Raw genomic sequence first — 27786 nt, 5'->3', positions numbered from 1 at the left:
GACAGCACAGGGTGGCTGTGGGCGGTCGGCACCCTTGCCAGGCAGAACGGCCAGTCTCCCCTTCCCGCCAAGAGACGGAATGAGTCAAAGCCAACATTGCCCGAAGAGTATTTGTCAGGATATTAATAGCAAAACCAAATAGTCCCTCAGCAAAATACAGGCTCTGGTACGTTCAGCATTTTATACTACTTCAAATAGATATTCTTTAAGTATTTTCTCCAGTTAATTTCAAGTGTCCCTCGATTTCCTCATTTATGAAATGGAGACAATAGTCCCTACCATATAGGGTTGCTGTGAGGAATAATCACTTTCGTCCATGTAAAGTGCTTAGGAGAGTGCCTGCCGCAAAGAAAGAAAAGCACTCAACAGACCTTAGCCAGTATTAGATAGCCTGTCGCCCTCGTTGTCACTGTTGTCACTGCATTTAGTGTCACTGTTGTCACTGCATTTAGTCGCAGGATGTGCAAGGGTAATCCCCCCTGCATGCCTGAGTCAGCAAATTTAACTCCCCAGGTAGCTGGAGGCACCTACCCCCTTAGGAGATAGTGAAGTGACCATCAGACATGCCTCCCACTGCCACCCACCGCCCTTTGAACACTAGGAAGCTTCTCACTTGTTTTCTTCCATATCCTTCTCTCCCTGAGAGTAAAGCTTATCAACACACCCCCTCCCTCTTGTTGCATTTCTAAGGATGTTGCCTCTTAAACTGGCATAGATCCCATAAGTCTGGCAATCATGTGGTTAAACAAATGTAAGCTGGTTCCTTTCTTGCAAGACTTCTCAGAGCTTTTAAAATTCTAACGTACACGGAGAAAGTTCCAGATGTGAATGCTGTGTTAAGTGTTTTGCAAATCTAATTGATTTGTTTTTGGAAATATCTTATGGGATTACCGTTCTGTAAACTGCTCTCATGGAAACATTGTTCATAAAGGTTCAGGTCAGCCCCAAAGCAGGCTGAACAGCGAGAATCTCTCCTGCCATTGCCCTTTTCGCCTGCTTACTGTCAGGATGTGCGTGGCGCACTGCTTGACACTGGCCACGTCACTTTTTTTTTCTTTTCTTTTAAATGCAGCTCAGGGTTTGTTAAGAGAGATGAGTGTGGGAACATGATCCTAATGACTGTCCAGGGATTCACTGTTGTTTTTGAAGCTAGCAAATTGAGGACCCTTAAAAATAATTAAACTTGGTTGACTTTTCATTCTTACACATTAGGGCTTTGTGTATACAGAACAATTCTTCCCCTTAGCGCCTTCCCCACCCCGTTTCTGGAAACGCATTGTTCATTATTATTAGAACATTTCATGGGTTTTATAGCTGGTTTTGGTTTTTTGTTTTATCTCTTTTTTTCTCCCACATTGTGCTTGTTTATTCATCTTCTGCTAATCCCAACAGACTTTATTTATTTCTCTTGTCCTACCGAGTCCCCCATATGAGGCTTCGTTAAGTAACTCTCGGAGCATGCCCATGAGTGCAGATCTTAGATCTGGCTAGAACTAAGAGGGCCAAGAAGCTGACATTGGCTTCCACTTTTTGTTACCTGTATGTTAACAGCTCCTGGAGCCAGTTGAGAGGTGAAGTGTTTGCTGCGTTTATTTACATCTAATTACATCTCAGACCTTGTCTTCTCACTGCCATTCACACATCCTTGTCCTTGTTATCTAGACTGGAAGTTCTATGGCAGCAGGGACTGGTTGTTCACGCCTTTAGTTCCTTCCTTCCTGCCCCCCCTTTCCTCCCTCCTCCCTTTCTTCTTTCCCTCCTTCCCAAGATTCTTTCTGAAATAGATTTGTGTTGTTTGAGAAACCCTAATGCCAACGAACTAATTTATAAAGAGGGGATATTTTGCATAGTACTAGTAAAACAATAACCACTAATAATTATTACCACGTTAAATATTTAATGGATCCATCGTGTGTGCTATGCTCTGCTCTAAGGGCATTTTATGTATTATCTTTTTTAATCTCCATGGTTACCCTTTGAGGTATGCTATTATTATCCCCATTTTACAGATGAGGAAATTGAGGTTTTGAGGCAGGAAACTGCCCAAGAAAGGGTAACTAGAGCATTGGGGCAGAAATGGGAACCAGGGTTGGTTCTGGCACCAGAATCCAAGTGGACAACCACTAAGGAGTCCTGTCCAACCTTCCTTCTCTCTGTTAAGCTTGGGTGGAGCAGAAGGGGGACTTGCCTTTAGTCCTGTGCTGCGTGAGGGTACAAGGTGACTCAGTGGCTTAAGGAAATTCAGTTAAATTTTGATAAACCTTATGAAAATGGAGAGCAATAATTAACTTCCCAACTGTTAATGTAACATTCAAATCTCCTCGGCCCAACACCAGTTGGTGGGAAACACTTCAATGAGTAACCACTGACTAACAAGGAAGGCCTGGCTGCTATTTTCTAAACTAATTCCAGTTATTTAGTAATGTTATGTGCATTTTGTTGTATTACAATATGAAATGAAACTCATTTAAAATATTTTTTCCCAACAAATCAGCAGATATTAAAGTTTTTGGCTGTGAGGTGTTTTATTAGTGATACCACATCAAATTAAGAATTGGGTCCAAGTTTTATTCTTGTTTTGTCATCGCTGTTATTTATTTCAACTTACTTAGTCCAGGACCTTGCACAAAATAGGTGTTCAAGAAGTGATTTTTTAAAAAAAAATATTCAACTTATAATTTATAAGGAATTTTGTATGTACTTTATCATTTAATTCTCAAAATAGCCTTAAGGTGGAAGCAAATATTTTTATGCCCATTTAAAAGGACAGGAAACTGAGGCGCAGAGAAGTGACCCAGAGAAGACCCTGTGGGTGGTATGGCAGGTTGAAGTCCAGCCCTCAGCACATCTGGTTTTGAAGTTACTACTCTTTTCACAGCACCATAAAGTTGGGTGTCAGAAACGAAACCAGGCACACTCTGTGCTGATTCGCCCTACTTAGGAGTATAAACAGCACATGTCTTTGAAATCGCTAGTGCAAGCTTGAAAATTGCTTTTAAGCACAGTTAGTCACTCTGTCTTAAATGGTTCCTTTTGGTTCTAACTCACTTTGTGACTAGTAAAAAATAGAAAAAAAGATGACACTATTTATTCATTCCTTTCTATGCACTAGGCACTACGCTAGCACCTTGCAGGCAGGATCTCCATTTATTCCTTAATGCCATTCTATGAAATAGCACTGTTCTTACTCCATGTTATAAGTGGGGAAACTGAGGGTGAGCAAAAGTCAGTTATTTCCCAAGGTCAAATAGGACATGAATCAGGTCTTGCTCCCTTCATTGCACGAGTTCTATTTATTTATTTATTTATTTATTTTTGAGACAGAGTCTCACTCTGTTGCCCGGCCTAGAGTGAGTGCCGTGGCGTCAGCCTAGCTCACAGCAACCTCAAACTCCTGGGCTCAAGCAATCCTTCTGCCTCAGCCTCCTGAGTAGCTGGGACAACAGGCATGCGCCACCATGCCTGGCTAATTTTTTCTGTATATTTTTAGTTGTCCAGCTAATTTCTTTTCTATTTTTTTAGTAGAGACGGGGGTCTCGCTCTTGCTCAGGCTGGTCTTGAACTCCTTAGCTCAAACGATCCCTCTGCCTCGGCCTCCCAGAGTGCTAGGATTACAGGAGCATTGCACGAGTTCTTAACACACTGACTGTGGCAGTGTAGGCAACACTACTTCCCTCTTGTACGCATCAATGCCAACATTAACTCATGTCTTTGGAATAAAATGTTAGAGCTGCAGTGCCTGAGATGTGGCTACAGGAAGCCTAAAACTGCCCGTTAGAGCTTTTTCATATGCCTAAATTTGTTCACATGCCCATGTGAGGGCTCAAATTGCTAAATATTATACTTTTCTCCAAATGCAAACATGCATTAGATTCTTGGAGATACCAACATGCTATTTTAGGATTTGAACTAGGCCAGGTTTCTCATAACCTATTTAATTAAGTAAATGTGATTAATTTTTAAGGAATCCTCAAAGAAGGAGAAACATGAAAAAATGATGTCCTGTTTCCAAGTGTCTGATTTGAACTTCAAGAAGAGGCAAGAAAATGGCGCAGCCACTTTGGGAAACAGTTTGGCAGTTCCTCAACATATTAAACATAGGGTTACCTTATGACCTAGCAATTCTACTCCTAGGTATAGATCCAAAAGAAATGAAAATATAGCCACCCAAAACCTTGTACATGAATGTTCATAGCAGCATTATTCAATTGGGTTGTTGAATGTCCACCCAAATGTCCACCAGTTGATGAATGTATAAACATAATGTGGTATATCCATACAGTGGAATATTTGGCAATAAAAAGAAATAGAATACTGATACACACTATAACATGAATGAACCTTGAAAACATTATGCCAAGTGAAAGAAGCTGTACACAAATGGCCACATATTGTAGGACTACACTTATGACAAGCCAGAATAGGCAAATTCATGGACACAAAGTATAGGTTAGTGATTGCCAGGGGCTGGGAACATGGGAGAATGGGGAGTGACTGCTGATAGGTATAGAATTTCTTTTAGGGGTGATGAAAATATTATAAAGTTAGATGGTGCCAATGATTGTACAACTCTATAAATACAGTAAAAAGCACTGAATTGTATACCTTGAAAGGGTGAATTTTATGGTATGTAAATTATCTTAAACTATTATTAAAAAGTAATAATAAATGTGAAGCTACGTATGAGGGGAAAAAAAGAAGAGCAAGACAGACCATTTGTGGTGTTCTTTCCAGGAGAGTGAGATTTCATTATGTAGCCCATTGTGATTAAACTATTAGCAAAGTGACATTAGCAATTCCTGAAACGCTGCCCTCAATTCCATTATGCGGAAAGGTCACTAAAGAGAAATGTAGATGACTTTTTTTTTTTTTTTTTTTACCGAACACTGTGTACTCCCTTTGTGGAAATTATTTCTTATTATTACAATTCTATTCAGAGGCAAGAGAGTTGAGTATGTAAGATATAGTGTCCATTTTTTATGCTATTTTTAATGCTAAATTCAAAATTGCTTGCTAAAATGGTTAATGTGCTAGAAATTAGTTGGGCTAATTAGGTCAATAAATATGATTCTAACTCATTAGGAGAAGAGGTCAGATGGATAAAAAAAACTAAGTATGATGTATTAGAAGATATTGCTTTCCATCTCGAAGAAGTAATTTAGTTCTTGCATTTTCATGCCACCTAAAGTATACTGAAGTATTTCTGTGATACACAGATTACTTGAGAGTGAAATGTTTTCCAAAAATATTAGAATTTACACGAGTTGTTCTTTGTTAGAAAGTATATTTTGTGAGTGGTACCTTAATTTCTTCAACTTTATTTAAAGAAGTGTACCTTGTTTCCAACTATTGCTTTGATTCCTCTTGAGGTTTTCCCATACCAATTCCATGGTTTTTGGTATATCCACAGACCGTGAGTTGATCTGATCAGTGAGGTGGCTACTAGGTGACTAAAGGTCGGGGAATGTGCCAGGGTAAATGTGCTGGACACACAGAGGATTCACATCCCAGGCAGGACGGGGTGGGATGGTGTGAGATTCCATCACTACTCAGAACAGCGTGTAATTTAAGGCTTATCAATGGTTTATTTCTAGAATTTTCAATTTAATATTTTCAGTGGCCAAGGGTAGCTGAAACTGAGGAAAGTGAAACCTCAGATAAGGAAGGACTACTATATTTTAATAATCACTAAAACAGTCAACTTGAGCAGAATGCACATCCTGGCCTAAGTTGATTGTTTTAACAATTGGTTATAATGGTCAAATATTTGAGCCTTTCAAACATGTAATCACTTACAGTTTAACTTTTTGTATTTTTATTTTTTGGTATTGGTATAACAAATTTTGTTCCTTATGTCTTAGGTGGGCATACTTTTTAGTTGCATAATTCTGTCACCTATTTTAAACTACAAGCTAGTGACATTAAAGCACTAAAGCCCATTTGTGATCTGATCATCAAGAAACTGATTAAATTCTGTTTTTACTCAAAGTATATTTTAGCAGACACTTTCATGCTTATTCTGTTTATTGTGTGATTGATGATGTGAAAATTGAGTATTTTCTCCAGCAGTACAAGCTTCAAGCCAGGTTGGAGACTTGAAATTTCAGTGTGAATGTGAATCACCTGGGAGCTTGGTCAATGCAGATCCAGGTCTGGTGAGGTTCTAATGCGTTTCCAGGTGTTGCCAATGAGCAGCAAGATTGGGGAGAACCTAAGAGACCCAAGCAAGAGTTGAAAATGAGCAGAACTAATCTGATATTGCACATCATGGCCGCAGCTTCTTGCCCTTACTCTGAGTTTAATCTACTTCCTCAACTGAGCCCTAAAACAAATCAATTAAAAATTCAGAGGCATTGAATAGCAGTCATCCTATTCTTACATGTCAAGTATTGCAATGATTTAATAAGATAATAGAATACTTTTGTGTTTTCTATGGTTTCTTTGTATCATCTGTTTGTCCACCTCTCAGACCTCTTTGTACTGTATCTCATTGAATATCAAAAGTGGTGCTTGTGAAACATTTCCATTCCTGTTCTTTAGAGCTCTCTAGCTGCCTTACTGGCCCTTATTGGGTCTATAGCAAAGCACAAGGAGAGCAGGATCTCTTAAATCCCGGCAAGGCTTTTGTTACCAAAAAATGAAAGGAATCCCATGCAATTCTTGCCCTTAAATGTAGGCCTAATTTTCTAAAACCTTAAGTGAGCAGGTATGGAACCCTCCAGGGAAGCTAATCTCAAATCCTTAGTCATTTTGGTGAGAGCGCAGATTGAGTTGCACTTACAGAGGTCTCAGTGTGGAGGACTTGTTTTTGTGTGTAATTTGACTACAGAAGCATCATTTTAAGATGCGTCCAGTTAAATTCTTAATATGAAGTAGCTGTGGCTTGAAATGAAATGCATACCATCTGATCTGTTACAGAGCACAAAACTGGTCGCAGTAAAGACAAGAGGAAAACCGGAACAAGACAGTGGGGAGAAAGGAGTAACCTGGCGGATGATGTGGCGGTATTAAACCGCGGATTGGCAACAAAGGGGTTTTCTGCCTATGGTAACAAGACGGACAGCACGAGGGAAAAAAGGACGCACAGAAGGACAAAACGTTTTTTATCCTATCCACGGTTTGTAGAAGTGATGGTGGTGGCAGACAACAGAATGGTTTTGTACCATGGAGCAAACCTTCAACACTATATTTTAACTTTAATGTCAATTGTAAGTACGATCAAGAGAAGGTGACTTATGAGGTCTCTAAATGTGCCATTGGGGACGGGTTTCCACCCAGTGCTTTGGAGGCTCATTCAGGGCCGGCATTTCAACCATTCAGGCAAGTGACTGAAGAGAACATAAGATTATTCATGGGTTGCCTTTTTATAATGACAGTAGTGGTTATCAATATTATTTATTCTGTGTTAGACAATGTGCTTCTTACTTAAAAGGCATACTTTCTAATCCTCCTGGCAACCCTGCTGGGTGGGATTATCATCCCGATTTTTTTAGATGAGAAAACTGAGTCTCAGAGGAGTTAGGTCACTTGCCCATGGCTAGGTAAAGCTAGTAAGTCACTTAGACAGTGCATGTGACCTTTAAGCTTGTCCAGTTCCCCCAAACCAATGCTTTTTCCTCTCTCTTCTGAACTTCAAACAGCCAGGTGTGGGGCTTCAGTAACACTTTGGGATGCTGGCTGTGAATTGTAGTCACACCTGGAGCTTTTTAAACTGTGAGAGCCTCCAGGATTAAGTAGCCCTGGGGTGAGTGAGGCCTAGGAATCTCTCACTGTATTTTCCTACTGTCATTTTGAATTGAAAATACAGTAAATTTGCATGATTTAAAAAATCAAACAACCAAAGACAATTGATTAAAAAATAAATATCCTTCTCTATGCCAACTCCCAGCTCCTTCCCAGAGGCAACCACTGTTAACAGTTTTTGTGTGTTTCTAACGAGCACTGCCCAATAGAAATGTAATGCAAGTCACATATTTAATTTTAAATTTTCTAGTAGCCACATTTAAAGTAAGAATAAAGGTAAAATTAGTTTTAATAATGTATTTTGTGTTATATCCAATATTATTCCAAAATTTAATGAGATATTTTACTGTTTTTTCATGCCAAGTCTTCAAAATCCAGTAGGTGTTTTACCCACACAGCACATCTCAGTTTGGGCTAGCCACCTTTCAAGCGCTCAGTAGCCACGCGTGGTGAGTGGCCGCTGTATCCAGCAGTATAAGTTTAGACATTTCTTGAGCATACAAGTATGAATACACAACTTTTTTTCAAACAGAAAAGGAGCATTTTCATATTCTGTTTTACACATTGCTATTTTCTTGAGATAGTAGAGATTGTTCCATAGCAGTCCATATAGAACTCCTGTCACTCACTTTAAGCCTTAGCATAACATTCCTTTTTATGGGTTAACCTTAATTTATCTGAACTGGAACCTACTTTTGATGAATTCCCCAAGTGTATGTGAAAAGCATTCATGTTTGGGAATATTGTTTTAGGGTTTCTTCTTTGCTCCCTGTGGCCTGTAGTGGTCCTTGTCTTCCCCACCTCCCCTGCTGTGAACAATTTCCCTACCCCTCCCCAGCCCTGCCTCCCCCGACTCCTCTCTCACCCCCTGCCCTGCTCCCTGCTCAGTCCCATATGTCCAGGAAGGAAAGGAAAACCTAACCAGGTCTTGCAGATGCACGGATGCTTTTCCACCCCATAATTTCAGATCTGTCATAAGACTTTTGATTACGAACATGGACTTCGGATCAAACTCACCTAGATTGAGAGTTCTGGCTCTGTTACTACCGTATAGCCTCGGACAAGTTACTTAATTTCTCTGAGCCTTAGTTTCCTCATTTGTTGAACAGAGATTGTAACAATACCTAGCCTAGAGTTTTGCTGCGGTGACTAAAAGCAAATGCATAGGCAGTTTTCGGCAAGGATCTAGTCCATAATAAGCATTCGGTGAATGTTAGCTCATAATTAGTTTTAATAATGCCAAAAAAAAAAAAAAAAGGTTAGCAGGTTGTCAAGGACACAAATGAGTGATAAACATAAAGAACAGTAGTATTAGCACATGTGGTCATTGTGAGATTTTGTAAGTTGGCAATCCAGGACTTCACGTGGGAGGAAAGAGCTTGATGGAAAATTAATGTCCAGTGTTCTGGTACAGTGAAAAATGTTAAGTCTCGTGGCAGTGCAATTTCAGAGGAAAACACCTTGGAATTTAAACTTGTTTGAATTCATTATTTTCTAAAATGGCCATGTATGAATTTTACAAAGAGACTTTAAATAAATGATTGTTGAGTGAATGAAAATTCAGAACCACCAAATGCATATGTTGCATGAAACGTAAAAAGAGATGGAGCCCGACAATAAGACGTGAATTGCTTATTGCTTACACGGAGTTCACAATTAACTTTGAAAAATTTATCTCGGTTGCAGGTAGCCTCTATCTATAAAGACCCAAGTATTGGAAATTTAATTAATATTGTTATTGTGAACTTAGTTGTGATTCATAATGAACAGGTAATAAAGTTTTTTTCTTTTTTCTTCTATCTGTATCCGAAATGGCATATCTAATTGGTGTTGGTTCAACAGACCAACCATAACTCTTCTCTGTATTTAGGATGGACCTTCTATATCTTTTAATGCCCAGACAACATTAAAAAACTTTTGCCAGTGGCAGCATTCCAAGAACTATCCAGGTGGAATCCAGCATGATACCGCTGTTCTTGTAACCAGGTATATGGATTTCTTACTTCTCAAATCTCTCAGTTTCAGCTCAAGTTGATGGCATAGGGTTATATATTCCTGGTAGCCAGCCCCTAGTATAGAGGGTTTCTCAACTTAGGCACTATTGGCATTGTGGACTAGATAGTTCTTTGCTTGGGGGTGCCCTGTGCATTGCAGGGTGTTCAGCCACGTCCCTGGCCTCTGCTCACCACATATCAGTAGCACTCCTCTCAGTTGTGACAACCAACAATGTCTCCAGATGTTGCCTAATGCCCCCTGGAGGGTGGGGCAGACTCACCCCTGGTTGAGAACCACTCACCTGTAGGTGCCAGGTGAGGAATAATTGTGTTAAGCAGGCCTGAAAGTAAATGCTTGGTGTAACAGGGGCAGCTGCTATTCGGTTTGACCTGGTATTGCCATGCAGTACAGGTCCAGTGTTGCCAACTTTTGTGATTTTGTAAGAAGCTTGAGAGGTAGATTTTGTTTTTTAGTGCAAAATTTCCCAATTTTTTAAATGATAGCTACTATCTTAAAAATGTTGAAAGCACTATATGGGGCAACAAAGAGGGGTGCTGGCCTAATGGTGCCACACGTCTTCTGCCACCTCTGATATGGTCATGAACGTGTACTCTTAAATGAACTTAAATGAATGGCATTTAGCGCCTTCTTAGGAATGTTCTTTAAGAGTCTTTGTGAAAATAGAAGCACTTCCTCCAGGGTGTTGGGAGAAGTCCTGGTTGGAGAGGTTTCTGACTGCTCTGTGGCTACCCAGGCTGCAGAAGAAGACTTCTTAATGTAGCTTTTAATCCTTAGATCAACTATTCCCAAAGTTTTTTGAATTGTGAACCCCTGGCCTTGTTAATTTACTTTTTGTAACACCCTTCCCTAAAGTGCATGCTGTTGTGAATGCCTAGAAGGCCCTAAAGTGTTTGCTTGTATTGACATTTACTCTCTGGTGTTGTCAAGGCCTAAGTCTGCTTTGCTTTCAGACAGGATATCTGCAGAGCTCATGACAAATGTGACACCTTAGGTGAGTCCTCTGTGTGTGTCCTCTATGGCTAAAACAATTTATTACATGTTTTTATTTCAAGCCACAATTGCTTTTTAAGGTAAATCCTTGTTGTTTTATTTTCCCTTCTGGTAGGTCTTGCTGAACTAGGAACCATTTGTGATCCGTATAGAAGCTGTTCTATTAGTGAAGATAGTGGATTGAGTACGGCTTTTACAATAGCCCACGAGCTGGGCCATGTGTGAGTTTCCTTTCAGTAATTTCATTTAATGCAGAGTGACCTAAACCTTTTGTTCCTTCGCATCACTGAGCATTTCCTTGACTTCAGAGAGTGTAAGACCCTTCCCGAGTCATAGTAGAGTTTGCAGGGTTGAAAAGCTTTGAACCTAATTGGGGGAAATGACTGAATTCAGAAAGTTGAGTAAATGCAGTGCACCCTCTTCAGCCATAGCTTGTGCATGTCTTTGGTTTAACTGCTCAAGTTTAATATGCAAGATCTAATCTTTTCCTTTTTCTACTGGGAATGGGAGGAATAGGGAATAGGGCCTTTCCATTCCTTCCACTGAAGCAGAGGACATATTAGCATGGAGAACCTCCCTGACTTAAAATCTTTGTCTAGGAGGGTCCCCCAATATTGCCCCTGGTTCATAAGATTTGCACAAATCCAGATTATTCCTGACTCTAGTTATACCCAGCTCTAATTCAGACATTTAGCATCCGGAAACAGTAATATCCCCCTTTCAGGAAAGAGAATAAACAAAAATGCAGAGCAGGAATCATTTCCTAATTATGGTCACTAAGTGGCCGTTATTAAATGTCTTTTCCCTTTTGTTGTTTGAGACAGGGCATGGTTAGAACATAGGGTAAAACTGTAAATTTACCTGAAGTTATTCTGATTTTTTATCTGCATTATTTTCTTTCTAGAACGATTAAGTACTTATGCTGTATGTTTTGAAATAATTTTCTAAAAAGATATTATTAATATAATATAGCTGTGTGTCCATTTGTGTGTCAGATGTTAACTTTATTTAGAGCCAATGTCATCTATTAGGTAAGCTTTTCCATTCAAGTATTTTTTTGAAGGCCACATACGCACAGGGTACTATGCTCGGCATAGAGCAAGATGCACATACACAGGTATCTCCAATTCAGTTCCATATGTAATGGGTATATTTTTAAACTAGTACCTTTCAAACATGTTTAAAGAACACATCCCTTTTCTCCAAAGGAAATAGTGTCAGATGCCCAACACTCAGAACGTAAAAGAGGCGTGGCTGTTCGTTAAGCAACTGCAACAGACCAGACCTGCGTGGTCAGCATCCTCTCTGTCCTCTTGGTTTCTGAGGCACCTTTGTGAAACTCAGAGACTTCTTGGAGAGAATTCCAGTTACAGCTTCCCTACCTCAGTAGCCATGAGACCTTGATCAAATAATTAAATCTCTCTATGGCTCCGTTTCCTTATCTGCAAAATGTGGATGATAATAACACAAGGTTGAGTATCCCTTATCCAAAATGCTCGGCACCAAAGTGTTTTGGATGTCAGACTTCTTTAGATTTTGGAATATTTGCATATATATAATTAGATATCTTGGGAATAGGACCCAGGTCTAAACATGAAATTCATTTATGTTTCATATACCCCTTATACACATAGCCTAGAGGTAATTTTATATAATATTTTTAATAATTTTGTGTAGGAAACAAAGTTTGTGTTAAGTACTTACGTATGGAATTTTCTACTTATGTCATGTTTGCATTCAAAAAGTTTCAGATTTTGGAGCATTTTGGATTTTGGATTTTGGAATTAGGGAGGCTCAACCCGTGCTCTTCCTTGGGTCAAAGAAGTGATTAAATGACATAAAGCATCTAAAGCATTTAACACACTTCCTGGTGCATTGTGAATGCTGCAAAGTCTTGGTTATCTTTGTTAGGTGTTCAATTTCTTGGTTATCTCTGTTAAGTGTTCCATATGTATTTATTATGATATAGCCCCTGCAGTGAGCAAATGTGATATTTGAATGAAAATAAATTTTCTGTTTATTTACATGATGAAATAAACTTGATTTTATCAAGGTATGGCGGGGGTGGAGAGTAAACACCAGCTGCTTTTCACCACAGAAAAACAACTAAGATTTGACCGGTTTGCTTGTTTTGGGATTGTTGCTGTAGGTATTACACTGTGAGTCTGAGAACTAGAAACCAGAGCAGTGCTTCTTTTAAGGAAATAGGCTCTTAAATATAATAGTCTTAAGTTTTAAGAACTAAGTTCAACCAACACAGATCTGGTTTTTCTATCTCTATTGACAAATATCGAGGGGCCTAAGTTTTTGAAAGAAAAAGAAAACGAAACAGAAGAGAAATGAATGGAATAGACTCCACAGGCTTCTATCCCAGCTTTTACCCTCCTGTGAAGCAAGTCTGCCTGCTTCTGTCCGACTCACTTATTTCTGTATTTAAGACGAGCTAGTGACGCAAATGCTCCCCCAACGCTCAGTTAATCGCACGCATCAGTTCTGTGATTGGAGACAGTCATCCCTAGAGAGAGGGTGACCTCTCTGAGCTCGTCACCCGACGGGGTAATGCCTGAGCTGAGAATGGCATGTGGGTCATAGAATTGATGTTTCTGGATTGAGGAAATACTTCCTGTCGTTTTCTTCCCCCACTCCCTCTGCCTAAGCCAAGAATGGCAAGTATGTGTTAACGCTGCTGCTGAGGTCCCTCCCCGGCCCAAGAGGACATTGGCAGTCCTTCCCATCCTTCTCAGGGGCAGAGTCTGGATTAATTTCAGAATCCTTTTGTGCCTGACTTTTCAGGAAGCCAGTACCAATGAATGAGCGTTGGCATGAAGCAAGAAGCTATTTGCCATCTCTGAGTTAAGCCAATTGAATTGGCATACCTCTGGTTTCCATGCTTACCACGTTCTTTCATGGGTTTTATTGTGCACAAACCTTGCATACCTTTATAATGATATACCTACGCAGGTGTGTCATTTGTCAACCTGACCCAAAAAGGGGAGCATGCCAAGACCCATAGTGAGCCTCTTATTAGAAAGCTTTTGCCTTGAATTTTTGACACCTGACTGACCCTTTATATTCACAACATTATCGTAACCTGCCAAATTCTTGACTCTATAAATTGCCCTCTAACAGCTTTAGGAATGCCAACTACTGTATTCTAGCACCAACTACAGCACATTCAGAGCCTCTGCAATTCCAAAAAGTACACTTAAACCAAATAAATGGCCCTACTCATATCTTTTTTTATATATCAAAGGCACTCTGTATTAAATTGGGTGAGAATTGTATTTTAATCTATAGTCCATCTTGAATTGTCTTAAATGTTGTTTCACTTAACCAGGATTCAGGCTCTTATGCAGTAGCCAGTTAAATTTTTTTTCCTAGACACATACATTCTTGAAGCAATTGTAACAGCACGATCCCTTGGTGTTTATTGACCTTCTCGTCATTGTTTCATTGGCTTTAGGTTTAACATGCCTCATGATGACAACAATAAATGTAAAGAAGAAGGAGTTAAGAGTCCCCAGCATGTCATGGCTCCAACATTGAACTTCTACACGAACCCCTGGATGTGGTCAAAGTGTAGTCGAAAATATATCACTGAGTTTTTAGAGTAAGACTTGAACTTTCTTTTAGTACAATCTTCTCATATCTGGCCTACATGTAGTGAACTAGTTGTGGGAAAGAAAACAGAGAGTCAAGCATTCCTTTTGAGTTGTTATTTTTGTTGACATTCCTTGGAGGAGGAAAAAAAAAAAAATACTCGCTGACATCTGTGTAGTTCCTATCCTTGCCAGAGTTTTAGAAGATTACAGACTGAGCTAAAGAAGAGATTGGGGTCTCAGAGAGAATGTGTAAATGGTTACTTCATTTTGGATAAAGCTTTGAACTTTGTCAGGTCTTGGGAGAGGGACCGTGAATGTGACTCCAGGGTGAAGGCCACAAATGTTTCTGTCCTTCTAACTTAGTAATTTTGGCTTCTAACTTAGTAATTTTGCATTGGAAAGGGGGCGGGTAGTGAGATGAGTCCAAAGCAGATCGTGTGAGTGGGTGGAAATTGCAGCACCCCGTGTTGCTGAATTGAGGACATCCTCTCTCTCCCTCCCCCCACCGCCTCCTTCTCTTTTTTTCCTTTTCCTTTATTTTCTTGTTTTGTTTTTTAAGCTTCCTGCTAGGCTGCTCAAAGATCCAATTACATTATGCAATGCCCCTGTGTCACAGATTTATTGCTCTTCTCTCTCAGAAGTATGAAAGGTTAAGTGATTATCCCAAAGCCACTGGGTGTATATTTCTGCAACCACAGGGAAGAGGAGGCTTTATTAATCAGAACTCACCGGGTGTGAATTTTCCAGGAGAGGTGTTTGCAGGAAAGTGAAAGAACTGGAGGGTTGCTGTTTTTCTTTTTAACCAGATGGTGTAAGGTGTTTTCTTTCTCTGAGTCATTGATTCACTCACTCATCCCTTCAGCAAACATTTACCAAACACCTGTTGCCATGGAGGGGCCCACATGCTTGGATGAAAAAGACACTATCTTTGCCCCTAAGAAGCTTACAGTCTCTTGGGAAAGATAGTAAAAAATAAATAGGTAATTGCCCTGAAAATGTGATAAATGCTGTAGCAGATGTATATTTCTTACTGACCATGTTGTATGCATAGCTTGTGGTTCCACAAAGCATAGAGCAAAAATACAACTTTAGCTTTTGGACTTACCCTTAGACAGAAAGAATGAAGCAAATGTAAACAAGAAATTGTCCTCTCTACCATTAAAATAGCCGGCTGCCCTTCACGTTCACCTGAAGCCTTTGATAGCCCCTGTGCTCACCATCTGTGTGCTTCTGCTTTCTGTAACGCTGGTTACGGCAAGTGTTTGCTTAGCCAACCTGAATCCAGACCCTACCTTTGTCTCCACAACTGCCAGGCCTCCTTTACAACATGAATCCAAGGCGCGTCTCACCACCTGTGTGTTTCTGCTTTCCCTAGCACTGGTTATGGCGAGTGTTTGCTCAACGAACCTGAATCCAGACCCTACCCTTTGCCTCCCCAACTGCCAGGCCTCCTTTACAACGTGAATAAACAATGTGAACTGATTTTTGGACCAGGTTCTCAGGTGTGCCCATATATGGTAAGTGTGTGGGGGCTGTTTCTGCCCTCATCCGTTGATTCTGCACTTCTTTTTATTCATGGATTTCTGTTGGATTCTCCCTCTCGTGTAAAGTACGCAGGGCAAAGCTGAGGATGCAGTGGACTATCAGTGATCGCAGGAATTACGATGCTGCTGCTAAACAGTGCTGTTGTGCGCTGTTAGATGGCGCCTCGCCTGCGCTTTTTCATTTCGCTCTTGTGACAGCCATCATCATCTCTTTCGCTGACAAGTGAGAAAGTGAGGTTCTGCAGGGACAAGGTCATAGAGCTGGTGATTAAGGAGCTCTGCTTTTTTCTCTCCTTGTCTCTTTCCATGCCCTTTGACCATGTCCAGGTGACTTAAATTGTAAGGACTTGTCTAAATTCAGTAGAGGTAATTCATGAGACAAACCTGTTTCCCTCCTGTAGCTTGTCAAGGTTGCATCCTAACCACCTGGGGCTTGAAATCACTTCTGGTGGTGGCTCAACTGGGGTGGGTGTGATAGTTTGATGCGTGTGTCATGGATATTTGGACTAGTGATATGACCTGGTGACTATCGGGTTACAGGTGAGCAGAAATGTTCTTCCATGGAATGCCCCATTCTGTCATTTTGGGGGTGTGTGTGTGTTTGTTTTGCTGGGAGACACTTCAAAGGTTGCATGGTAAATTGGGAAGTACAGTGATTCCATGGAAATGATAAAAAAAATTTGAGTAGACTTCACCCATACTGATATTCATTTCTGTACTACTCATAATAGTAGAAATTAGGAGTCATTGAAATGCCCGGCAAAAGAAAGCGTAAGCAAATTATAATGTTTCTGTTAAGTGGAATATAACAGTTGAAAATGATCTACACCTGGGAACAGGCTCCTGATACAATTTTAAGTTAAAATAACAGTATAAACCGTTTTACAGAGTATGAATGTTCTCAAGCATAAGAAGGGAAAAAAGCTGCAGAAAAGACTCGGTAGTTTGAGGCTTTTTTTCTGTTGTTTAAAAAATTAAATTTAACTTTTAATACTTTTAACTTTTCTACTATGACCATGGTTTATTTTAATAACTAGGAAAAATAAAAAATTATACCCTGAAATAGAGCCAAATATATCCACTGGAATAAGTCTGAAAAACATAGTGTCTGGAGAAGGAAGAAAGCAAGTTGCAGGATGTATCAGTATGGTACTATTTGTAGAAAACTTAAATGCTACGTATTGTGGGTAGATTTTTATGCACGTGTGGAAGAAGCATTGGGAAGGGTAAAGTGATGAACACTACTCAGGACAGTGGTCCCCACTGTTGAGAAGGGCAAGGGACCCAGGATGGGTATATAAGACCTTCTGCTGAGCCTGTGAGGTTTTCTTTCCTTAGCTGGGTGGTGGGTACATGGGTCTCCATTATGTTCTTTTTTTGTACTTTTTGCATGCCTAAAATATTCCACAATATTTTGTCCTTTCTTTCCTCTGACAACCCCTAAAAGCTTTGGACAGGAGTCAGAAATATGATCATGATATTATGTGGCCTAGTAGAAACAAAAAACCACTAGTTTTGGGGTTCCAGCCAAAGCTACATATAAATCACAGTTAATCATAACCTAGCTCAAACCCTAAATTCAAATCACACAACTTCAGTGCATTGAACATTCTTCTTTATGCCTTCAAGTCTCAGTTTCCTCATCTGTAGAATGGGGCGGTGTCACTGAGGCCCACATGATGTCATGGATGTCTCCGATGCACAGTTCTAGAAATGTGTCTTATAGGCTGCTCTCTGTATCCCTTGGAATATTTTTGTAATTTATTACAACAAGAAAAAGAGATCCTTTTCCTACCTACCTTATATCATTGGCAGAACACTAGTTGAAAGCAGTCCTTGTCTTGTTTGAGACCATCTTAATCACGTTGTCACTTACTTGTCATTCACCCGAATTGAGCAGATGCAGTGCCGACGGCTCTGGTGCAACAACGTTGACGGAGCGCACAAAGGCTGCCGGACGCAGCACACGCCCTGGGCCGACGGGACGGAGTGTGAGCCCGGAAAGGCAAGTAACGCCCTGATCCGTCCTTCTGTCTCAGGGCAGAAATGCTCAAGAGTGGACTGTGCAACCAGCCACCGCGGTTTAGCATGTGGGATGATGCAGACTGTGTTAGCACGCACAGTATCTTTTTGAGGAGGTTCAGCTTACCATCGAAAATTGTGAAACTTACATTAGAGCATTAATGCTGACACCAGAGATGTGCCTATCATTATTGCCTCAATTTTAGGACATTCTCTCAATGTAAGACTTTCTTTCATTTTAACACTTCTAAAATCCCAAAGTGCTTTTCAATTTATGAGTATATTTAATGTGAGGTCATGTTTCTTTTTCTTCTCTCCCTTTTGGGGGTGGCACAGGAAAGCTATTATTAAGTTGATAGAGCATCGTAGAATTGAAGTGTAGAAATACGGTAAACTTTGCTCATACCGTGATACCAGGCTTTCACCAACTTGTGTTGTTTCCTTTACGGAGCTATGATGTCACCTGAGATATATCCAAATCCAAATTCTCATGAGCTGGTTATGATGGTTCCCACGTATTTGTTAATAACTAAACAAAACCTGCCACTCTGTGGCCCAACGGTAACAGTGTCTCACGGACCTAGGAGTATGATTAACTTAACCTTCTGCACCTGGTGTGCATCTGAAAACAACAGTGGCATGACAGTGATGTCATCATCACCACCACTCCAAAAATTTGCTTACAAAAAGTTTTAGATATAAATCCCGATTTTTTTTTTTTAATCCTTATGGAAAATGGCATTCTGTCACTTACCAATGATACAATCCCTGAACTATATTTTGGCGTCTTTTGTTTTTCTTATATATTTTATTCTTTTTTTCTCTCTTCCATTGTCCACTTTACTCACTTTTAATAATTTATTCTCATCTTATTTCCTTTTTCTCCACTTTACCTTATAGTCTCAATAATGGCACCCAGAATGTTTCTGTGGAAGGAGTCCTAAGAGATGGTGGAACTCAACTATGCCCTCTCTTGTTTTATAGGCAGAGGTCTGAGAACAATGAAGTGACTTGCCTAAGATCACTCACATCTTTTGGGGCTGCCCCTGCCCACCCTGGTTTCTTCTTTTGCTTTGTCTGAAGGGGCAGCAGGGTCTTCTGGAGTGGCTGTAACTCAAACTCACTGTGCTCCTTTAGTTTTCAGTGGTCAAACAGGAGGTCTAGTCGTTTCTCCACTAATTTGTCAGGGTGATTATACAGTGAAATGAGCCAGAGAATGTAAAAGTTACTTGAAAAATGTAAAGTCCAGGCCGGGCAGGGTGGCTCACGCCTGTAATCCTAGCACTCTGGGAGGCCAAGGTGGGAGGATTGCTTGGGGTCAGGAGTTCGAGACCAGCCTGAGCAACAGGGAGACCCCCATCTCTACTAAAAAATAGAAAAATTTATCCAGGTGTGGTGGTGAATGCCTGTAGTCCCAGCTACTCAGGAGGCTGAGGCAGGAAGGTCACTTGAGCCCAGGAGTTTGAGGTTGCTGTGAGCTAGGCTGGCGCCACAGCACTCTAGCCCAGTCAACAGAGCAAGACTCTGTCTTCAAAAAAACCCCAAAAATGTAAAGTCCAATACAAAAATAAAAAATTGTCATGAAGGAGATTTTGTATTTGACTTAATGATAAACTCAGCTTACATTCTAATTTCTTGATGCTTGGGATCTCAGCAATTGAGAGCACATCTTTCCCCAAGAACAACCTAAGAAAAATTACACACGTAGGCATAATAGCTTCTAGAACTTTCATTGGCTTAAAAAGAAATATATCTGTTTGGCTAAAGAGTGAATCTTGCACATTTTGCAGGGCATTTAACGTAGTGTGTTGGTGGCCAGAGGATCATAGCTTTGCATGGGATGTGGTTCTCAGGTTTCCGTGTCAGCCATTAAAATTAAAGGTGGCACTCATTCTTACAAAATCAAGATGTGGCCTCAGAGTCCTTCTAACGCAGTGACCCAGACACCTGCTACCAGGTGATGGGAGATGGCAATAAGCATGACACCTATTGGACAACTTGGCTAGTTGGCTTGGGTCAGAGCCAACCAGTTGTATTACTAAAATTGAATCTGCTTGATCTCAGCAAACTGACTGGTATTGTGTTGTGGTTCTTAGTCAATCTGCTGTACCCACCCACTGTGTCTATTTCTGACACATGTTATTGCTGTGGAAAAGCCACAACAAAGAAGAATTCTCAATAATAGGATGAAGTGACTTGTTTTTGGTAAAATTGTCATGAATGGGCTACCAAGCTCCATGGAGTGGTATGGTTTTCCAGCCAGTTCGAGAACGCAGAAAAACTTGGAGGGTGTCTGTTGTGTCTTTTTCCTAATCTTCTGTTTTTGCAACAGAAGCAGAAGAGAAGGGATTATAGGGTAATCTTATATCTTCTGAGGGATAGAAGACTTTGGGGAGCTTTCAGCAGACTCTTTCCACGTGTGCTTGTGGTCAGCAAGAACAAGAGACTTCAGGGCATTCCAAAGCACAGGTTCCAGACACTGTTAGAGAAGCAACTTTTGGAGAAAATGATAGGTACATTCTTAGTAGTTTGAGAAAAGTGGCCATGTCTAACAGCTTTTATTAAAGATATATATATACCCTGAAGAAAGAGTATTTATGTATTTTACAAATGCCAAGAAGGTGGATATGTTGGCATAGAAGTTCTTTGTGTTTTTTCCCCCTTGTTTTGTTTTCATAGAATCAGCAGTATATTCCTTTTCTCCATATGCCAGCAAATGCTGATTCCCTTTGCTGCTGGCTTAATTTTTTTCTTTCTTTCTTTTTCTTCTTTCTGCCTTACTCTCTCCGAAGTAATCTGTCTTGGGCTGCTGACACAATGTTATTTTGATGAATGACTCACTAATGTCTCTTTATTTTCTCCATTCTCTTGTTAACTCCATTAACATTTTCATTTAAACCTTGTTTGTGAGTCTAAGGTTTGAAACTCTTTTGTTTCAAGTTTCCTTGGACAAAATTGACCTCCAAGTCCCCCTTCCAACCTCTTAAAAAGATACATTTAAGCAAAATATTATTTAAATGGTTTTGGACACTTGTAAAGAAAAACTGACTTTATTTTGGCTCCATTTCCACCAGCCACTTAATGTTTTGCTATGATGTCATGGCTGTTTCCATGTGTAATTATTGAGTGTCAAATTTGCCTGGTGAAATCGATTATCTTGGTGTGTGTTTCCCAAATAGCCTGCATTTCCAGCCTCTGTCACCTCAGACCTTTCCCTATTCTTCTGAGGTTCTTCCTCTCTTTGGGGTACCTGTCAATGGTCATACCATTAAGAAATGTTTAATTTGCAGACCAGTTTTTAAGGAGTTGTTTTCTTTTAAAAAGCGACCATGAGGACGTTTTAGTGAAGCGCTGAGTGTTAGCACTCTGATAAAGCCACCTCCTTGTTTTGTTCTGGGGTTTATGGTAATGCTTAAGGAGAATGGTGGTCACTTTGCAGTTTGCTTTTATGTGGAGGTAAAGTCTATAGAATAGAGAGAGACCAAGAGACTGAAGTCTGAAGTGTCAAGAGGGAAAAAAATGTATCTCCAGGAAACTTCTCATTAAAATCCATGAATAGGCATAGGAGTTTTCTACTCACTTTGTAGAATTTATAAAATATGTACCTGGCAGCAAGATTTGAGTGCTAAATTTGGGCATACCCTATGATGTCAATTGTGTATTAGTTAGGAATTTTGTTTGGGTCAGATTCAATTATTATAGTATAAACAAGTTTCATCCTCAGGGTCACAAAATGGCTGTTATAGCTCCAGCCATGGAATCTGAGTTCCCAGCAGAATGAAGCCAAAGAGCAAGAACAGAAGGTTAAAAGGACCTTCCCAGGAATCCCACCCAGTGAATTCTGTTGATATCTCTTTGACCACCTCTATTTGTAGGGGAACTTTGGAAAATACAGGTTCTGTTACCAAGGATGAAGGGGAGAATGGATATTGAGTAAGCAACCTGGAGTCTCAGCCTCACTTAACTATCTCATTAATCTTACATTTGGTGAAAATTTCAGTCTTTATTTCTATATCAGAAATTGTCACCAATATTTGGAAATAAAAATTGTTAAAAGAAAAAAGAAATTGTCCCCATTTGCTTACAATTGAGAGGCAGTATGTGTTCCAGTTACAAGTATGCACTGTTTAGTCTAGTTGTCTGTGTTCCAGTCTCATCCCTGTCCCTTACTGATGTTTGGCATTAACCCCTGTGTTTCTTCATTTTCTTTTCTATAGAAATGGAAGTAATAATTGTACCTGCTTGTAGTGTATTGTGAGGATAAATACGTACGTGTGTGTGTGTGTAGCTTACAACAGTGCCTGACAAATATTGAGTATAGTGTAAACGTTTGGCATTACCATGGCCACTGTTATTTAAGGTGGGCCCCTTCTGTGCTAAGCTGTATACTGAGTGCTTTACACACATTGTCTGGTTATACTCAAGACAACTTTGGCAGGTAGGTCCCCATCTTTCAGACTTCGGTGACTCGCCCAAGGCCACAGAGTTAGTCTGTGGAAGAGCCACCGCTGACAGCCAGACCTGCTTCCCAGTTGAGCTTTGTTCCTCTGCACCTGCTCTGTCCTCTCTGGTGGCCACTAGCCACGTGTGGCTACTGAGTCTTCGAAATGTCAGACTGAACTGAGATGTGCTTAAGTGTAAAATACGCTCCAGGTTTTGATGACTTAGTCCAAAAGAAAAGACTGTTAAAAAAAAAAAAACCTCATTAATAATTTTATATTGACTACATATAGAATAATAATGTTTTAGGTATATTGGCCTAAATAAAATATAATTAATTTCAGAGGTTTTTTTTTTTCTAATTTTTTACTCTTTTGTGTGATTTCTAGAAATTCTTAAATTATATCTGTGGTTCATGTTCTGTTTCTATTGATTAGTGATACCCCAGGCCAAGCTGCCTCTCTGTTCATTTATTTTTATATGCATCTATTCCAAAATATGTTCACAAAAGACAACTGTAAAGTGATTTACAGAGAGGGATGTGATCAGTGCTGGCTCGGCCCCCATTTCTGGAGTCCTGAATTGCCCAGGGTTCAGATGCAGAACCTTTTAAGCCTCAGCCAAACAGCCCAGGGAAGAGGACTTGTCCTCGGATACTGTAAGAGCATAATTAGCAGGGAGGAGGCGGGTAGACTAGAGAAAGCTAATTGCACTGTTTCAATAATTGTTCCCCGAGCCTTGTGTGGGGGTGAGGCCGGCTATCCCGACTGAGACCTTCACCTGCCTCTTGTTTTTCCACTCTCCCTGCTCGCTGCCTGGCCGCTGGCCTCCTGGGCCTTCTGGTGCTCCCCCTCCGCGCCCGTGTCCTCCCTGGGGATAAATCACGACAGCCGCCACCAGCTCCGCTTCAGAGATCTGAGCGAGCCGCAGGGCGTCACCCTCCTGCGGCCGCTGCCGCCACTGTTCCTTTGTCCAGCCCTCGGTGACCTCGGCTTTGTGTCAGGGTTTCACACCCCAACAATGGCAGAGGGTTGGAAGAGGCTTCTCCACTCCCTTGTCCTGCTGAGGAGTTTTATTTTGTTTTACTATTTTTTTTTTTTTTAAACATCATGGCCTTCTTCCTGCTCCAGGCTGGGGAATCTGAAACCATTAGTAACAAAAAAGTAATAAAGTTTAGGACTCTCTGTAATGTGTCCATTTTGCTTTAGTCTCATCCTGAGTGCTTTCTCGGAGTGCGTTTATGGAAATATAGGAATCATGTAATTAGCTTTTCTTCCCCTCTCTCCTATATAATTAAAATTGGGTTTTCAAATCCTTGGGGAGCAATGAAACCTATTATACCACTCTTGGTACCTGGTAAGTCTAGGCCTTGCTAATGGAGATGCACTACACAAATCCTATAACTCATTTTGGCTCTTTCCTAACCAATCTGCCCATTTCCATTCCTGGCTTTTCCCAGTGGACTAATTGAGCACTTTGAAGGTGGCCATCGGAGTTACTCTGTCGGCCTGGAGCCAGTCACTCACTGGCCAGTTTGATTCAGGCAAGCTGTAAATGAAGACACAGCCTAAAATCAATAAGTACAAAATTAAAATCCCTACAGTTTCCGTGATTCGTGTAGATGATGAATTTGCAGCATTTCAAAGCAGCACATTGAAAACAATTAAAGTGTGGTGTATGTGAAAGGACGGCCGGTCCTACAATGACTCGCAGCGCCAAGCTCTCCCTCACTGTTCCCCTTATTAAATACAGCACTGCAAGTTTGGGTTTTGTGTTCCCAAAGAAATGGAGGTCCCCGTGACTGATGGATCCTGGGGAAGTTGGAGTCACTTTGGAACCTGCTCAAGAACATGCGGAGGCGGCATCAAAACAGCCATACGAGAGTGCAACAGACCAGAGTAAGTCCGAGAACACGGCACTGTGACTATTGGTGGGGCAGGAGGGAGACGTTCCTAAAGGGAGTGATTTAGCTGGAGGCTGATGAAGAGCACGTTCTGAGTTAGAGAGCGGGTGGACTTCGAGGGCTGCCTGGATCCAATATACCCAAACTCTTTAGCCCCAGGCGCTTCCCCTCTGTATGATTTTCTCCCAGGCTCCTGGGTTATTCAAAGTGTTACTGCCAGGTGATGGTTTTGTGTAGCTTGTTCTGTTTCCCAATTTTGACAATCGGGCACATCTCACTGCCCACCCCACTCCCCAACTTGACATAGTACACTAATAGAGTGAATAGATACATTTTCACAAGGAAACAACCAAACTAAACATTTTCATCCAGATTGTAAATGTACGCTTTCTAGTTAACTACTGAAATACTGAAAAGGGCTTACAGATGCCAAGGGACCTGGGACCCCCAGTTGGGAAATGCTTTTTGAATCAATCTAGTTATATTACAGGTAAGAACACTTGAGGTCCCCATCCCACACCTGACAGCTTGCAGATTGGGAGTCTCTTGCTTTCAGGGTAATTCTCATTATGTGACCACGGCAACCTCTACCATCCTAACCTTGTTTGGACTTACATATTTCAGTAAAGTCAATGAAATTTTTTCCCCCAGCATTTGTCATAGATGACATGTGTTTATTGGGGAGGGGGCTGTGTATATGTAGATAATAAATCTCTATCTTCATTATGGGGAATGACATCCAATTTTACATGGATCTAAGTTGTATAAAGTTTAAAAGGAATAAAAAATAGCACATACGTAAAAGTAAGTAATAGCTTTTATGGTACTTTCTCAGACTTGCTGTTGGACCCATATGGGCTAGGGAGCCTAAGAAGTCTTTACAGAATAGGGATAGTTTTTTGATATATAAACTCATAACTGTTTTTAAGACCCCAGCTCCTTTGGGATTATGTAAAATTATTTTGCTGAGCAGTACTCAGTTGTTTTTAACAGCTTAGATTAGGGATGGCAAACTCTGTCGTAAAGAGAAGCAAGAGGTGAAGTAAAGGAACGAGGTGGGCTAGTGCGATACCATAGCTGTGTTGTAGAGTCGTAGAGCCAAGCGCAGGGTTCTACTCAGGTCTAGCTGATTGTTCATAGGTAGGAAAAGAGTCTAATGTTGACAAAGCTTCCAAATTATTTATAATAAAAATCTGAATAAGAACTGTAGCTGTAGCTGTAGGCCACTGATTTGCAAGCCCTGGTCTAGATAAATACCCTGTAGTACAAATCACAGATGATGATCAGTTTGTTTTAATTCATTTTTGTTCACAGTCCAATATTTATTTCATGTCCATATAATATTGATGTCTCAGGCAACTAAAGGGCTATAAGACAGACTCTGCTCCATAAAACTAACACTGCAGCTATGCATAAAAATGAATGAGCATTAGATTTTCTATACAGCCTACATTTTATATTGGTTTTTTAAATAGTAGTAAAAATATAGTCCATGCTTTAAAAAAAATTCAGATGCAAACGTATGAGATATAAAAAAATTCTGTCATCATTATTCCTATATGCTACCTACTTCTCACAAGAAATAACTACTGGAAAATAATTTGAGGTGCATCATTTCAGACTTTTTAAATGTGGATGTGATAGGTAGTATATGAAATAAGTGTCACGTAATATAAAATAAGACTCATACTGCTTTTTCAACTCAACTATATATCCTGTTTGTATTATTGAAGGTTTAAAATAAAACCTTATAACCTAACAGCTAATATGATGAATTTTCTACAAATTAAAAGCTATTTGGTGGCTACCTTGAACAAAATTATTATTTTATAGTAAGTGCTGTTATGAGATGTGGATATTGCAAACAGTAGATATTTTGCAAGTACCTTTTAAAATTTTTGATTCTATAATGTTTCATTCAAAAGAAGTATTAGGCCTTTTTTATTTTAAAGTCATAGAGCAATTCTATAAGTAACTTGAAAAGTGGAGAGAGATAAATCACTCCATAATTGGAATGGGCTAGACAAAGAAAATCACCCAGTGTAAAGATCTCCGCAGAAAAGGATCTTGAGCTTCAAAGAGAAACAAAGATCCTCACATTGAGAAGTTAAGAACCAATCACTAAAGACCTCAATTAGAGGTCCTTGTCCTTGCTGTGTGCTATGGGAGGTTTTAAAAAAAAATACAATCCACCTAGTTGAGTGTCAGCCCTGACATCATTTCATTAAAACTCTTCCAAGTTATTTGCACTTTAGGATGTCCCTGTTAATTGAGAAAGGAGATTGCCTCTGAATACTGAGGTTACAATGGCTCTGGGGGAGTCAATCTGAAAAGAGAAAGGGACATAGAAAAGGGAAAAATCAGATCTGAATCTTGGTTTAAAAGCTTGTTCAGAGAAATTCACGGAGCAGATGGTTCATTATGGAGAGTGTGGAAGTGGTTGCTGTCGTGCCTCTCAAGGAGTTTGAGGGGAACAGTCCCCCCTCACTGGGAATATGCCTCTTCTCGGTTTGATGAGCCCTTAGAATATAATGTAGAGCTCCAATTTTGGAATCCAAGGTATGACTCTATTAAGGACAAGTGGATTGTTTTTTCCCCCCCACAAAATTCATCTGATTAAGAATGTATTTATTTAGCATCCAGATACTTTATGCAATATTTTTAGGGTTTTTTTTCCCCCCTGAATGCATAAAGGCCAAAAAAGAGAAGTAGCCTTGCGATGTACATGGGATTATGCTGTACTCGATGAGCAAGCTGTAGAGACCATATGCTTCTAATTTTGGTCAAACATTTTTTTGGTCTCAACTGGCATATGGTGCTACAGGTGGTGTCCTAATATTTTGTCTTGAAATGCTATTTTAATTTTTTTAAGCTCAATTTTGATTCATACCCTACAGATAAGATGATCATACACCCTGGTTTGCAAAGATGGGACCAGTTTACATCTGTTGCCTTGGAGAAGTTGTTCATAGCCCTCATTTTCATTCTCAAAATGTCCTTGATTGGATAATTAATTATATTGTCACCTGACCTAGAAGAATCATGTAATAGAGTGAATTTTAAAATTAGGACCACCAGTTTATACCCCCATAAAGTCCTGAAATTAAAAAAAAAAATAGGACCACCAAAAACATAATTAAGAGTACGAAAACAAGACCAAGCTTTAGAACTAGAAGATGCATTACCAGGCCATTGGGCCCTTTACTTGTTATTTTGTGCCAAAATTTGGCTCTGAGCCTCCTGGTGGCTGAAATAAAATGGTTTATAGAATTGTAACAGTCCATCAAAATAAAATAAAAATCATAGCAATTCTTCAGGAAGGGCAAGCTTTTCCCTTTTCTAATGCTTCTATTTTGCTTTTAAATTAGGAGATAGGGTAAATTTAAAAAATAATAATCCCATATATTTCAGAAAATAAGATTGTGCACTAGATATTTCCCTCTCAGGCTTTCACCATAGCAACTGCTTATGAAATCTTACATAAAAAGAATATTCAAAACGTATGTCTATTTCATCCCCAAATATC

General features: G+C 40.0%; 1 protein-coding gene across 1 annotated transcript in view; it reads left to right on the top strand.

Annotated features, from left to right (window-relative positions):
* ADAMTS9 (ADAM metallopeptidase with thrombospondin type 1 motif 9) overlaps positions 1–27786 on the top strand; it is a 156428-nt gene that overhangs the window by 18647 nt on the left and 109995 nt on the right. Inside the window, exons 4-12 of the mRNA XM_069473779.1 lie at positions 6919–7208; positions 9430–9513; positions 9614–9729; positions 10710–10750; positions 10865–10970; positions 14213–14359; positions 15727–15868; positions 17796–17900; positions 24110–24255. Of these exons, the coding sequence (XP_069329880.1) occupies positions 6919–7208; positions 9430–9513; positions 9614–9729; positions 10710–10750; positions 10865–10970; positions 14213–14359; positions 15727–15868; positions 17796–17900; positions 24110–24255 (1177 nt within the window). The remainder of the gene's footprint in view (positions 1–6918; positions 7209–9429; positions 9514–9613; positions 9730–10709; positions 10751–10864; positions 10971–14212; positions 14360–15726; positions 15869–17795; positions 17901–24109; positions 24256–27786) is intronic.

This window comes from Eulemur rufifrons, chromosome 7 (assembly GCF_041146395.1).
Source record: "Eulemur rufifrons isolate Redbay chromosome 7, OSU_ERuf_1, whole genome shotgun sequence".
Taxonomy (NCBI): Eukaryota; Metazoa; Chordata; class Mammalia; order Primates; family Lemuridae; genus Eulemur; species Eulemur rufifrons.
Note: the sequence above shows the minus strand (reverse complement) of the source record. Positions and strands in the feature narration are given on the sequence as shown.